The sequence below is a fragment of the Varanus komodoensis genome, unplaced genomic scaffold (genome assembly GCF_004798865.1).
Source record: "Varanus komodoensis strain SLA01 unplaced genomic scaffold, ASM479886v1 scaffold57, whole genome shotgun sequence".
NCBI classification, from domain to species: Eukaryota; Metazoa; Chordata; class Lepidosauria; order Squamata; family Varanidae; genus Varanus; species Varanus komodoensis.
The window spans coordinates 1,641,873-1,655,775 of NW_025336182.1; the positions used below are offsets into that span (position 1 = coordinate 1,641,873).

The 13,903-nt window shown below is 63.7% G+C and overlaps 1 protein-coding gene across 1 annotated transcript in view; it reads left to right on the plus strand.

Moving 5' to 3' along the window:
• NECTIN4 (nectin cell adhesion molecule 4) overlaps positions 1 to 12,068 on the plus strand; it is a 43,499-nt gene extending 31,431 nt beyond the window's left edge. The window contains exons 6-10 of the mRNA XM_044449050.1: positions 5,490 to 5,641; positions 8,272 to 8,419; positions 9,097 to 9,175; positions 10,457 to 10,618; positions 11,793 to 12,068. Coding sequence (XP_044304985.1) covers positions 5,490 to 5,641; positions 8,272 to 8,419; positions 9,097 to 9,175; positions 10,457 to 10,618; positions 11,793 to 12,068 — 817 coding nt within the window. The remainder of the gene's footprint in view (positions 1 to 5,489; positions 5,642 to 8,271; positions 8,420 to 9,096; positions 9,176 to 10,456; positions 10,619 to 11,792) is intronic.
• Positions 12,069 to 13,903: the final 1,835 nt, after the last annotated feature.

The window sequence follows — 13,903 nt, forward strand, 5'->3', positions numbered from 1 at the left end:
TCTGTCCTGAAGCACCAGTGTTTTTCAAAGCTGCTTTTCACAAGGGGAACACATTCACCAGTGTTGCAGGCACCCTGCCAGGTTCACTGGTGCAGTTGTTGCTGCAAAAGGTCTCTCCCATCACAGGAAAAGGCATTTTGCGCATGCCCAGGGATACTTTGTTCTTAGGTCCTTTTGAAGGAGGGAACAAATCTGTCCTTCACTTAGGACTAAGTTTCTCTGCATGTGTTTGGATAATGTGAGCTGCCGGACCTTTGGGATAAAACACAGGCACCCGCATCTCCTAGAGTCACCTTCGCCTGTCCCAGGTCGGGTTTTGGGGGACAGATAGATAGCACAGCCCCTCTTGCTCACAGGCCTCCTGAAATCCACATGATAATAGTAAAGGCTCCGAGCAGGTTCATGCAGCGATCCTGTGTCAGAACGGGAATATGCAGAGCTGCCTTGAGGAGGGGCAGAGCTGCGGGCTCCCTGCTTGGACGCCGAGGGACCCCGGGGACCTGGCATGCCGTCCCCGAGCCCCTGGAGGGCCCCGGCGGCCGGCCGGCCGGCCTGGGAAAGGGCTGGGCCTGCCTCTCCCAGTGCCCCATGCCAAACCAAGCATCCCTTCGCCGGCCTGCTGCTGCTGTCTGGAGCGGAGGAGGCCCTTCGAACCGCCTCACTGAAACGCCGGCACCCGTGTCCTTGCAGCGCAGGTGGCCAAAGCGTGGCTCCTCTTTGAAAACAAACGCTGCCGTTCTCTGTGGCAGGTGCTTTTTCTGCGCTTTCCTGGGTGCGCCCTGTCGAAGCCGTGTGGCTGGGGGTTTGGAGCGGTGGCCGTGGGGGATCGGGATTCTCGTCCCACCTCGGCCATGAAGCTTGGGAGTTGACGAACCAGTCACCACCTCCCACCCTGCCCTGCCTCACAGGGTGGTCGTTGGGAGGGCGGAGTGGAGAGGGGGAGATTCTTGTAAGCCGCTGTGCATGCCTTGCAAAAGGAAGAAAAGCGGGATATAAATGCAATGTGATGTGCTAAGCGGGTGTCACACAGAGGTGGGTGGAGACCTGTTATCCCCTGTGGAGGAAGCAGGAGGCATTCCAGCAGAGCGGAGCCCAGGGAACCCAGGTTCAGGGTGGGTGCCAGGAAGCACTTCCTGACAGTCAGGACCCCAAGGGTGTGGAATGGGCTTCCCCGGGAGGTGGTTGCGGCCCCACCGGTGAGGGTATTCAAGGATAGGCTGGACGTGCACATGGTGGGCATGTCATGAGCAGAGCCGGCTGGAGCCGGGGGTCAGACTAGATGGCCCGGGAGGCCCCTTCTGACTTGCTCGGTTTCTGTGTTTCTGTGGCCCCATTCGCATGCCCAGTTGTGCCCAACAGCCGATGGTTTTGCATCAGAGGGGCAGTGGTTCTGTGAGAACCAGAGAAATGTCAAAGGGCCTGAACCAGGGAAGCTCATGGTGGGGCCCAGACACCTTACACTCTGCGAGGCAGCTTGCCTGCTGGGCATGCACATGGTGGTCATGTCCTGAGTGGAGCTGGCTGGAGCCAGCTGGGGGTCAGACTAGATGGCCTGGGAGGCCCCTCCTGGCTCTGTTTTTCTGGTTTTGTGTTTCTAAGGATAACGGAAGCACTATCCTCCGCTAAGGACAAGGCTTGTATCGCGCCATCGGCCTCCCTTGTTCATGGGCATTTTCGCGGGGTCCGGATGGCGCATCTTTCCATGTATAGTCCTTCCAGGTTTTCTCTCCCTTTTTTCTCGGCAGAAGAATCCTGGAAAGGTGGATGGCGAGGGCAGCGTCAGGGGCGCCTCCCGCAGGCAGCCTGTTGCCGTGGGCACGTGTGCAGGAGACCCCCCCCCCCCGCAGCGCCGCTGTGAGCCAAAGGCTCTCCAAAGCGGGCATCTCCCACCCGGGCGCTGCTGCTGCTGCTCTTGCACCGGACAGGCTGTGCCCAGCTGCAGGGCCCCGTCGCTGGGGGTCCCGCCCCGGCCAGGCTGGGCATGTGCTGAGCACCCCTCCGCAGCAGCGCCTTTTCGAAGGGCCTTGGAAGCCGGAGCCGGCAGGGAGCACCGTGCGGTGTCCCCACGGCTCTGAATTCCAGTTCGCCACGGGCAGAGGGTTTAGCCCACGCACCTCTGTGCTTCTCCAGCATTTTGGCGAGAAGACAGGGCTGCCGGGATTCTTGGGTTTGGCACCGGTTTAGGTACCCATCAAGGTGAGACGTTTTTGTACTCGACCGGAGGGGTGTCCGGGGGCTGCCACATGCCGACGAGTTAAAAAGCAGGCCCACAGACCACTTGCTGGGCAGTACGACCTGTTGAAGCCAGTGCCTCGACTTCAAACGTGAGCCGAAGAGAGTTGTGCAAAGCTGCTCTTGGGGCCCGGAGGTGCAGCCAAGCTACACCCAGTCCGATGACAAAGCTTCGCAAGAGAAGCGAGAGCCTTCATTAAACCTGGACACACTCCAACCCTCCGCCAGCTCCAGCCAAAGTGGTGATGTTGAGGCCCCACCAGTGAGGGTGTTCAAGGATAGGCTGGACATGCCCATGGTGGGCATGTCGTGAGTGGAGCCGGGGGTCAGGCTAGAAGGCCTGGGAGGCCCCTTCTGACTCGCTCTGTTTCTGTGTTTCTAAGATGCAAGAGATGACTGTGCAGATAGGTTTCAGTGGTTCACCTGGAACATGGCTTGCCACCTCTGAGCATGTGCAAAGTGCTTTTCTCCTCCCCCGATGGGTGAGCACAGCTAGTTGCAAAACATACACTCTGGGGCTCACACGCTCCTGCACCTGTTATACACATTAGCCACTACCTGGCTGGGGTTGGGGAAGTCTTGTAAGGTGCATTAGGAGCTGCGTCGGTGCCAGGCACATAAACCGGAGCATGTCGTAGCATATCCCAGCACGATGTGTGTGTGTGTGTGTGTGTGCGTGCACGCGCACGCACGCCATCAGATGCTTATAAGCAGAGCTGTGTATTTGCAAATTCCAGTGTCCTGGTTGTGTTGCCACTTGCTTTTGCAATCTCTGCCTGGGTTTTGTGTATGTTTGTGCGGCATATATAGGCATTTCCTCTTTCCTGCCTTGCTTTTGGCAAGGGGAGGCTCTGTGTGAAGTAGACGAATTGTGTGGGCACGCAGGAGCTGGGGGTGCCCGCCTTGAGCGGGACACTGCCAGCTTCACCTTGCCCCGGAAGTAGCGCTTAGGGTGGGATTGGGTGAGCCCTCTCCTCTCAGCCCCACCCCTGCCCCATTTATTTATTTATTTGGGGTGTGCCCTGCCCCATTAGCCAAAGTGGCTTCTATGGGGATGAAAAACACTGGGCCATTGGTGGGGAACTGGAGCCCCGAAGAAGAGGGCTGCATGAATACGCAGCCCCACGCCCGGAAGTCGCGTTGGCACGTCAGCCGTTCTGCTTATGCGCTGGGATGTGTGCGCTGCGCATCGCCCTTCTTTTTGTCAAGTGGGTGGCCATGTGCCCCATAAACTTGGACACATGTGTGTGCGGGGCGGCGGCGCGGCCCGTGCCAGGCCGTGGCAGCTTGCTCAGACGCCGGCCAAGTCGGAGCAGAGTTTGGGGCGGTGTCTGAACACGCCCCAGCACCGCTCGGCTCAGCTATGCAAGACACCGTGGGAAAAGGGAAGGCATCGCTTTGATTTCAGCACCTTTTGTTCATGATGTCATGGGTGACCCCCGCCCTCCTCCCCCCCTCCCCTGCAGCTCCCTCACGAGCCTGGACTTGCCACTGGGGTGGGGAGGCAGCAGAACGGGCGAGAGAGCCGAGAGCGGGCGAGCGAGCGCGGTGCGCAGCTGCTCGCTGTGTCTGGGAGGCCCTGGCCTGGCCGCCTTCCCTGGTCGCACTGGCTCCTGGGGGGCCCGGGAGCACCCCCTCCACAGGCGCCCTGAAGCACCTCGATTCCCTGGCCAAGGATCCCTGCCTTGCCTTGCCCTGCTGGAGGGGCCCTCCTCCCCTCCGCTCTGGCAAGCACCCCGGCGCAGACTTGCCCAGGAGACGGGGCCTGGGGGCAGGCGGGAGCCACAGATGGGCTCGTGGGGGCCTAGCGGGGGAGGCTGCGTTCCTGGTCGCGGGCACAGCACGGTCTCCTGCTGTCTGCGCCCACCGCCCAGCGAGCTGCTTCGACGGGGGTGGCCTCGCACCCTGGCGCAGGCGTGCATGCAAAGATGCTTCCCTCGTGCGCAGAGGCATACCTTCCAGAGGCCCTGGGTTGCGGCAGGTGTCTGAGCCCCGAGGCCTGTTGGCACAGGGAGAGTTGCTCTGGGGCCGCCTCCTCCATTGAAGGGTTCCTAGGAGGGCCCCCGATCAGGGCAGGAGCTGCCCTGCGGAAGGACGCCGGACCGAGCGCTGGCGCAGGCGGCCATGATGCTGCAGTGGGAACGGGGCAGGGGCCTAGCATCTTCCTGCTGCCGTGCTGTGGGGGCAGGAGGCAGGCCTCCAGGCGCTTTGGGCTCAAACGCCCAGCAGCCCCAGCTGGCCTGGCAGGAATGCTGGGACTGGGAAGTCCCAGCAGCCGGAGATCTGCACTGGGGGGGGGGGGTCACCTCGGGTACTGAGAGCAGGCGCAAGGAGGCTGCGGCACCGTGGGCGACTCCCTTGCCCTTGGAAGGGGCCGGCCACGTGCAGCCGGTGGCTGGGGAGCCGCAGCAGGAAGGGGGTCCTGCTGCCGTGACCCCCGGCGAGCGAGGGCTTTGCCGGAACTCCGGATCCGGCCCCCTCGCCCTTTCCAGGCTCCACGCTGCCGCTTGCAGCCCCCTCCTCACGGGGGCAAGCCCGGCTGCTTCGTGGGCCCGATGGGCAGCTGCCTGGGACGCGGGGCTGGGGCCGGGGGCCAAGGGTGGGGCCCTCAGAGAGGGGCAGGGCGGCCCCCGCCTCCAAGGGAGCGGGTCTGTGGGGCAGACCTAGCAGCACGTGCCCCCAAGCCAGCACAGAGCAGCGCCCGCCTTCCTGCCGGCCCCCTCGCAAGGTCCCACCCATTCCCTGAAGAGGACGAAGAGCCCCGGAGGCCAGCGCAGCTCCAGTGGCGGCCGGCAGGGCGGCCTGCTCCGCCTTCGACCCCCCACAAATCCTGGGCCCCCCCCACAGCCCCCCTGCGCCCCGCAGGCCTGATGAGAGGAAGCCGCTCGGTTCCTACATTGCAGCCTTGGCTGTGGGCCAAGGGCCAAGAGCAGCGCCGGCTGAAAACGGCACCAACTATCCCCAGACCAAAAGGCTGTGCCTGTTGATACCGCGGCTCTGAGGAAACAAGGCAAGAACAGCTCTGGCCGTCCCTCTGGCAGGGCAGTGGGCTGGAACGAGCCTCTTTCCTCCCTCGCCCCTGGCGCAAGACCTCGAGGCGGGCTCGGGGAAGGCGATTGCTCCCCTGGTGCGGCTGTGGCCAAGCGGCGGAGCTGGGGCACCCGTGGGCCCCTCTGTGACCCAGCGGGAGCCGTGGGTGGGCGAAGGAGCGGGCCTGCCCCTGTGCCCCCTTCTCATCCTGTCTGCTCCCCGCCCAGGCTCGACGACCCCCTCCCCAGAGGGGTGAAGGTCAAGGGGGACACCCTGCTCTTCCAGAGGCCTCTCAGCCCGGAGGACGGAGGCGTCTACATTTGCCACGTGGCCAACAGCTTCGCGAGCAAGGAGGCCCGGGCCACGGTCAGCATCACAGGTACGCTTCCGGAGGGGCAGGGGTAGACCGGCGTCGCGCCCGCCTCGCCACGGGGTCGTCTGCTGCACGAGACGGATCCTGGCGTGTGCCCTCTTGGAAACCCCTGGATGGAGACGGCAGCTCTCCCTGGTCTGGGGGCCTTCCACGGCACTGATGGCCCCTCCCGGGGCATGGGCAGCTCTGTGGGCTGAGGCACGCTGGGGGCTGCTGCCCGGCACCTCAGGGAGGTCTCGGGCCACGGCTGCGGCTGCAGGCGCCCTGGGCCCGATCCTTGCCTGCTGCACCACGGTTTCCTCCGCCGCGGCGTGTTTAGCAGGCTTGCTGCACCCGGAGCCCAAAGCTAGCTTTGGTCTGCCGGCACCTTCCGGCACCCGGCTCGGGGGCTGCTGGTCCTGGAAGCCTGCTAGATTGCTTTTCCAAAAGTCAAACAGCGTGGGAAAATACGCTGTTCCGGGGAGAGAGGGTGGGGCAGCCACAGAGCTTTCTGCTGCCTTGATCAGTCCTTGGAAGGACTTTGCTGCGTCCGAGTCGGCCTGTCCGGCCCAGGGTTCGGCAGGCTGCCCCAGCAGAGGCCCGTGGACCAAAGGGCAATAGCAGCCTCTCCCTCGTGCTCCGACCCCGCGGGATACGGAGCGCCGCTGCCTCTAAAGCTGAAGGTTGTTCACAGCCCTCAGGAGTAGTAGCCCTTCAGGTCTGGGAAAACCTGGGAGCGCTGTGAGGAAAAGACGTATCCTCTGTGAATGCCTGTGAGAGAGGAAGGGCCACGGCGCAGCGAAAGCCTCGTCTGGAATCCGTCCTCACCTCGTGCGTTTGGGCTCCTCAGCTCTGAAGGCGGGGACGGCGCTCTGATTTCGGAGGGTGGGCCTCAGACAGTGGATCCCATCCTGTTTCCTGCCAACAAGAAGGAAACAGCAGCTGCCTCGCTGAGGGCAGCTTCATGCCCCCAGCCAGGGAAAGTGGAGAGGATTGGTGGGTGGGGAGGGAGGGAGGGAAACGCTTCGAGGGAAAGCCGTGGGGCTTAAGGATAGGGAGGCCAGAGGGGCCCCTTGCCCCGCGTGGGCTGCTCGCAGGCTCCGGGTTCAGGGCCTGCATTCACAGCCCGCTGGGACTGTGCCCCACACGTTCACAGGACCAAAAACGGGAGGGCTGGATGCTTGGGAAACGTCACGGTCTTCTCCAGGCCCCAGAAGCATTTCCAGTGCGCTTTCCCCGAGTGAAGCGGGGTGGCGGGACATGGCTGCCGCTGCCTCCCCGCCTCGCTCTCCTGCCCCACACGAGGCTCCCCTCGGGCACAGCGTCTCACCCAGAGAGACACGCGCGCTTTACAGCCTGCACGGCCCGCGGGAAGCGCACCGAGCGAGTGCAACGCCGAGGCAGAGGCGGCCGAGCAGAGAAGCAGCTGGGGAGGGAAAGCGGGCGGTCGGCTGCAGAGCACTTGCTGGAGTGCTCCTCCCCAGGAGAGGATTTGGAAAAAGTGGGGCCGCCCCAGGGCAAGCCCTCTTAGCAGCATCCCGATTCACATACGGGGTTGGTACCCTATTCAGTCCTACTTAGTCCCAGTGAAAGTGGCAGTGCCACACGCCCTTGACTCTGCCGGGGCTCCGGAAAGCCCGGCCCGGCCTGTGCGCACTGTCCGTCATGGGAAAACCCCATAAAACATTTCACTAGTTCAGGTGAGCCGCCTTTAAAATTAACCGTTGAATATTAAAAGTTAGGTATTTTCATTTCCAACTAGTTAAAAGTTAAGTAAGGAAATAACTGGTAAAGATTCACCAGAGATGCTTCAGCTGCCGGTCAGCGGCTGGCTGTTCTTGGGATTCCTTTTCAAATACGGCAAATAGATTTCTTTCCCATAGCTCCGGAAAAGCACACTCATTTCCCCAGAACTCCTCTTTCCCTTACATTTTTAAAAGGCGTTTTCTTCGATGCCGGCCTTCAGTCTTTTGATCCCAGCTCCTTTCGCTGATCTTCAGTGGGAATAAGAAGGGTTTAAGTGGATGGCCCCATTTTCTAGTCTTGATCCTGCCTGGTTAAAATCCAGGAACTCCTTTTTTATTGGTACCAGCACATTTTGGAAGGCAAACGTGCACCTTTATCTTCTTTTGGACTCATACGGAGCAGTGAGCAATTTGGAGACGGCCCTGTCTCTTGCCCGCTCCCTGAACTCAAAGGCTCTGCTTGCATTATGTTTCTTCCTGGCGGAGGAGCCCCTGCCCTAATTCTCCAGCTCACGGCTGCCCAGGTTTGGGGGAGCGAGGGGGGGCTCTCTCAGGGGCTGCCCCGGAACTCCCGCCAAACGGGGCTCCCACCCCCCTTTGCTGTCCTTACTGCAGGCCAACCAGTTCAGGGTTTCGGCAGGCCCGCTGGGTTACTCCTGCATTGCATTTTTGACACTGTTTTTAATGTACGTATCCTAGAATCCTTTTAATGGAGAGTTTATCTTACGTCCCGGCTTTCCCTGTTGCTGTGCACTCCGAGTGCCGTTGCCGGGAGGAGAGCAGGCCCAGTCCGTGGCGTCATTCGGAGCGACGTCTGGGGGGGCCCTGGGGCAGAGGGACGCGGTCTGGGGCCCTTCTGGGCAGAAGCGGAGAAGCCACGTGGCGCCTCCTGTCCCGCCGCCTCTCCCACAGGCAGCCAAGCCAAGCAGGTGGACGTGGTCTCTGTCTCCATGATCGGGGCCGGCCTCATTTCCCTGGTGCTGCTGGGCCTCCTCGTCCTCGTGGTCGTCCTCATGACCTGCTACCACAAGCGGAAGACCAAGCGCATCACCGAGAAATAGTAAGCCGCGCGCAGGCCCCGCCAGGAGGCGCCATGTGCTGCTCTGGGAGGCACACGGCCGGGGCACGTGCCAGGTCTGGGGGCCTGGGGCCGTGGCCGTGGAGCGCGGCAGAGCGGGAGCATGCGTGGCGGCTCGAGGGGGGGCCCCGGCCGCATGTGGCCCCCGGGGGGAAGGCCTGGTGGGGGCGCGGAGGGCGGTGGAGCCGGGCAGCTGCCGCCCCTCCTGGATTTGGGCCTCCGGGCGGCAGGATTTTGAGCCGGGGCCCTTCCGGAGGAGCTCTTGGGAGCTGGGTCCCGGAGTTGAGGCCAGAGGGCAGGGAGAAAAGCATCCAGAAAGAGCTTTGGCACAACACTCTTTCTGCCTGTAATTTTGGGAGGGGGATTTCAACCGGGTTCAGTTGGGGTGGGGGTGAGCAACCGCTGGGAAACGCTGCACGATGACTGGGTGGGGAGAAGGGGGCCGGGGAAGGGGCACGGCCATCTGGGGGACTGACTGCCAGTGCTGGATTGGGCCCAGGCAGCTGGATTTCCCCCTGGCCTGAGGAGGCTCCACTCCCTGCCTTGGGGCCCCCTTCCCAGGGGCCAAGGCCAAGCAATGGCTGGCAGGGCAGGTCCGGGGCCCGGGGGGCCCCTCCAGGCCCGGCTTCACCACTGCTCTCCTCCCTGTGCGTCCGCAGCGAGGAGGAGCTGACCCTGACGAGGGAGAACTCGATCCGGCGCCTGCACTCCAGCCACAGTACCGACACCCGGAACCAGGTGAGGGCGGGGCGGAGCCCGGGGGCTGGCTGGGGGGGCGGGGGGCTTTTCAGTGGGTGGGGGAGCACAGGAGGAGGAAGGTTGAGAAAAGAAGACCTGCCTGGCCGCGTTAGCCCATTCCCCCCCGGATTCCAGTGCCGCCAGCAGTGGATCAGCACCAAGTGGCCTGGGCAAAGGGCAGGCAGGGCTTAGGGGCCAGGGCCCCTTCCGAGCGCTGCCTCCAGCACCCGGAACCCAGTGGTAGCCTGCCCCCGGCTGTGGAGGCTCCCCTTCCTCTTCCCGGCACAAGCCTTCCTCTGCCTTTGCCAGGGCTTCAGGCTGGCCCTGAGCGCCCCCTCCAGCCAGCAGCTGGGACGACACCTGCAGGTCTGCCGAAGCAGAGGTGTGGGTGTCCGGTGCCCCAGATGTGCTGGATTACAACTCCCAGTATCCCCAGCCAGCCCATAGCTTGCAGGCTGAGTTTCTGGCGCCGTTTCCTCTTAAGGAAGGATTGGGCTGCAGGTAGCAGAGAGCCGTGGTCCTGTCCGGCCAGTCCGTGGCAAGAGGAGCCGCGGGGGCTCTCCAGCGTGGGGGGCCTGGTCCCGCCCCACCGCCTGCGTGGGACATCGCCGCATCCGCGGGCCCCCCTGGCCTGGGTGTAGGAGGGGCCGCCTCGCGTTCACTGGCGGGGCCGCCCTCCCTCTTGCGTCTCTCAGAGGGCGGCCCCAGCGAATGGATTCCCCACCCAGCTCGGCCTGGGAAGGAGCACTCTTCTGCACCGAGGGAGGGGTTTCCCTGGGGGGCCTGGGCACCCCCGGAAGGGCTGATCCTGGCCCTCCCAAAGCGCAAGCTCCAACGATCGTCTCCGCGTGCCTTGCCGCCCCCCGCCCCCACCCCATGGCCAGCGCGCTGCCGACTTCCCTCCCAGCTGCAGCGGCTTCCTTGCTGTGTTGGGGCTGATTCTGAGTAAGGAAGCTGCAAGGGTGGGGAAGGGGTGGCTCCCCCCCCCCAGCGGGGACCCCTCTGAAATCCCCACCCCCAGCAGGGATGCTCCCCACGGGAAGCCCTTCCCAGGCCCCGGCGGGTGCTCTGTGCGTGGGGAGCAAGCCCCGCCAGGTCTCCTGTGCCTGGGAGTGCCCCCACCCGGCCCCCTTTTCCACCTCCTTCCATCCCCTGCCAGCCCTGTGAGGTGGGCTCGGCTGGGAGGGTGTGGGGAGGCGGCCGCGTGGCGGAGAACGGCCGCTGCGCCAGGTGCTTGACGCCGTGTCTGCTCTCTCTCCGCCACGCACCTGGGCTGTGCAGACCGAGGAGAACCTCCTGCTGCGGTCCGAGAGCCGGCAGGGCAGCCTCCGGGCGGACAGCCTCTGCCGGGAGAGCCTGCGGGGGGACAGCCTGTGCCGGGACAGCCGGCAGGGCAGCTTCCGGGCGGACAGCCTGCGCGAGACCAGCCTCTGCTCCGTCCTGGTGAGTATGTGGCGCGGCGGGGAGGGTGCGGCGGGACCCTCGCAGCTGCCCTCGCTCTGCAGCTGGGCCGCCCCCTGTCCCCCAGGACCAGCATGCACCAGGCTCTCACAGTCGTGGCCCCCCAGCCATTCGGGGCCTACGGTCCGGCGTCCGCCAGACGGGGATCGCGAGAGCAGGCGTGGGGGCCACGGTCACGCTGCCGCCTTCACCTCCGCAGCCGTCACCTGCCCGGCTGCACAGGCACGGAGCGTTTCTCCCCCTCTTTTGAAAAGGGGAACCGGCCACTCCTGTAAAGAGTTGAGCCCAAGCTGGAAACTGCTCCTTGGGCCCCCAGGAATGCTCTCTCCAGCCGCCCTGACGTGCCCCGCTCTCCGGCTGGGCGGTTCCTCCCTGCCAGCGCCCCCTCGGGCCGGCCAGGGCAGGTCTTGCGGGGGCGTCCTGGGAGCACTGAGGGTTGCAGCGGCAGCCAGTCAAGCGGGTCCAGGTGGCCTTCCAAGCCTGGGGTGGTCACAGGCCCCTGCCAGCCGCGTCTCAGTGCGGCGCCTCCTCAGCCCCCCAGCCGCCTTCCTCGGCTTGCTGTGGTAGCCCAGCAGCCACGGTTTCAGCCACGGTGTCCAGGCGCTCTTTCCCGCCGGTGAGAGGCCCGTCCCGAGGCGGTGCTGGCAGCTGCTGTTGGGGGCTTCCCGATGCGAGACTTTCCGTCTGCCACGTTCCCGGGGCGTCTGCTCCCAGAGTCTCAGTGGGATGGAGAGCCACTCCTCTGCCGGTTCCCGTTTTGGCCGTCCGCGTTCCGTCGCACGGCCACAAGGGAGCGCTTGTGGCCAGTGGAACGGAGAAACAGCCCTGGGTGCCTTGCCCAAAGGGCCCTGGTAGGCGATGACCTGGGGCTCCAGTTCCTTCAGCTGGAAGGGGGCAGGGATGTCTGGAAGGAGCAGGGGGGCCCTGGGGGACAGCGAGGTCCTCGGAAGCGCCCGGGGCATCGCGGCGCACAGCCTGTCTCCTCTTGAGGATCCCCAAAATAGTGTGCAGGTCCTCAAAAGTCGGCTCCTTGAATAACTGGGGACGATTTTCAACCATGGGGGAAACTCAGGGGATCATTTGGCTGTTTATTTGCCCTTGAGTCGGGCCGCAAGCGCATTTCCCAGGCTCACCTCTCGGCCCGCTCCCTGTGCAGGGCGAAGAGGTGGAAGGACGCAGCTACTCCACGTTGTCCACGGTGCGGGAAATCGAGACGCAGACGGAGCTGCCGCCGCTGCCGCCTCCGACTCTTGTCCAGGAGTGCCAGACAGAGAAGGAGAAAGCAGACGAGGAGGAGGAGGAGGAGGAGGAGCGGGACGGCGAGAACAACATCAAGCAGGCCATGACGCACTTTGTGCAGGAGAACGGCACGCTCCGGGCCAAGCCCACCACCAACGGCATCTACATCAACGGCCGGGGACACCTGGTGTGACGCGCCCTCCTGGCACTGATCCCTCTGCCCACGGCCCGCGGTGCCTCCCCCGCCCGGGAGGGGGCAGTGCTTGAGACTGCGTCGGCCTCCTGCCTGCTGGATCTCCCCGTGGGCGCAGGCACCCCCCGCCTCCGGGCGCTGCCCACGCCGCGGAGGGGGCTGGGGGAGCGGCGGCTTGTGCCGCTCTTCTGCCGGAGGAGGGAAGCCAGTTCGTCCCACTGCGGCGGAGCACCCGGAGCACGCAGCCCCCCTCCTGAACTGGGAGCCCTTTGCTGGACCTTGGAGGGCTGCTGCAGCATGCGGGGTGTGCACGTGTGTGTGTGTGTGTGAGAGAGAGAGAGAGAGAGGGTTTTTGCAGCTTTCGAAGCCATGCATGGATCAAGCAGGACTTGTGGTTCTGGCGACGTCCTCAGTTCGGGTGTGGGACCCCCTTAAAGTCGCAAGGCCAGTTGTTTTGGCTCAGGAACTGAACCGTGAAACTTCTTTTTTAAATTATTATTAATAATATTAATTAACGTGTGCAGCGCTCGGCAGCTACGTACAAAAGCTCCAGCAAGCCTTGCGGAGGCCAACAGGCAAAGACAAAGAGCTGTACATTTTTAAATTATTGTTGCCAGCTTTGCCGGGAAAAGAAAAGGCCTGTGTCTGGGGCCTGACTCGGGAGATGGCCAGGCGCGGCCGTGGGGCGCAGGGCGCAGGGCTGCGGACGGAGCCCCGGGGCCCAGCCTGGCCTTCACGCGGCCGGCGAGAGCCTGAGCCTGATCGTTGCGTGCAGGGTGCTGCAGCGCACACGCTTTGCCCACCCCGGTGCGCAGTGGGGCCGGCGGGTCACACGCCCAGCTGGCAAGCAGCGTTCCTCGCCAGTGCTTCTCCCTGAGAAGGGCAGATTGCACCCCACTTTAAACAGGCCCATGGTTGAGTTTTCCCAGCTCTAGGTTTAAGAGCCAAATTCCTGCCTTCAGGACTGCAAGGCGACCACTGGATGAATGCACAACAATGACACAGGGTAGGGGGTGGGAATGTGGGGCGGGGGGGGGAGATTTGGGGATTTATTCCAGCATCTTGAGTGGAACGGGAATTGCTGCTGCCCGCCCGCCCTTGACGGGGCTGCCCTGCCAGGTGCACAGAGGATGTGGGTGTTCGTGCCGCGTGCTGCCGCTCGCTCCCCGTGGGTCTTCTCCATCGGCCTTGCAGCGGTAACTCCAGTCTAACTGACCAGGTTGCTGTAAGGATTGCGAGGAAATGCCGGGGGACACTCATGCAAAAAGTACACGGGCGGGAGGGATGTGTTAACTGTTCCTTGCCCCCCCCAAAACTGGGGGTGGGTATGTTTTGCTGCCCACAGTCCAGTCCGTGCGAGCCTTTCCCAGCTCCTAGCTTGTGTTTCTGAGTGCCGGCGAAAGCAGTCTCGGAGTCTGTGCCGGAACAGCCTTGGATCACCCAGGCTGGCAAACGGGGAAGATTTTCTGGGTAGTTTTGAGCAGCAGCGAATTTCTGCAGGCCTGGCCAGCGCAGTCCGGGTCCCACTATTTTCACGCGTCTTATGCCTGCCTTTCCAGGGGCTGGGAGAGGCTTTGCGGCAGCAAACCAAAGCTGAGGGGTCTGTGCGCCTTGAAGTCTGTTGCCCCGTTAGTTGCCGAGCCGGGAGCTGATTCTAGGGACACATCGAGACCACCCTGTGCCAGCAAAGCCGTTCCTGTATGCAGGGCTGCTGGGCTTACCTGCTGGGGCCCGTGGCGTGGCACATGGGCTGCTTTCCCACAATTACCTGCGAGTTGGACTAGGATGGAGGCTCCAGCGGCCAAACCCTGAGCCATGTAAGTCATTTCATAACT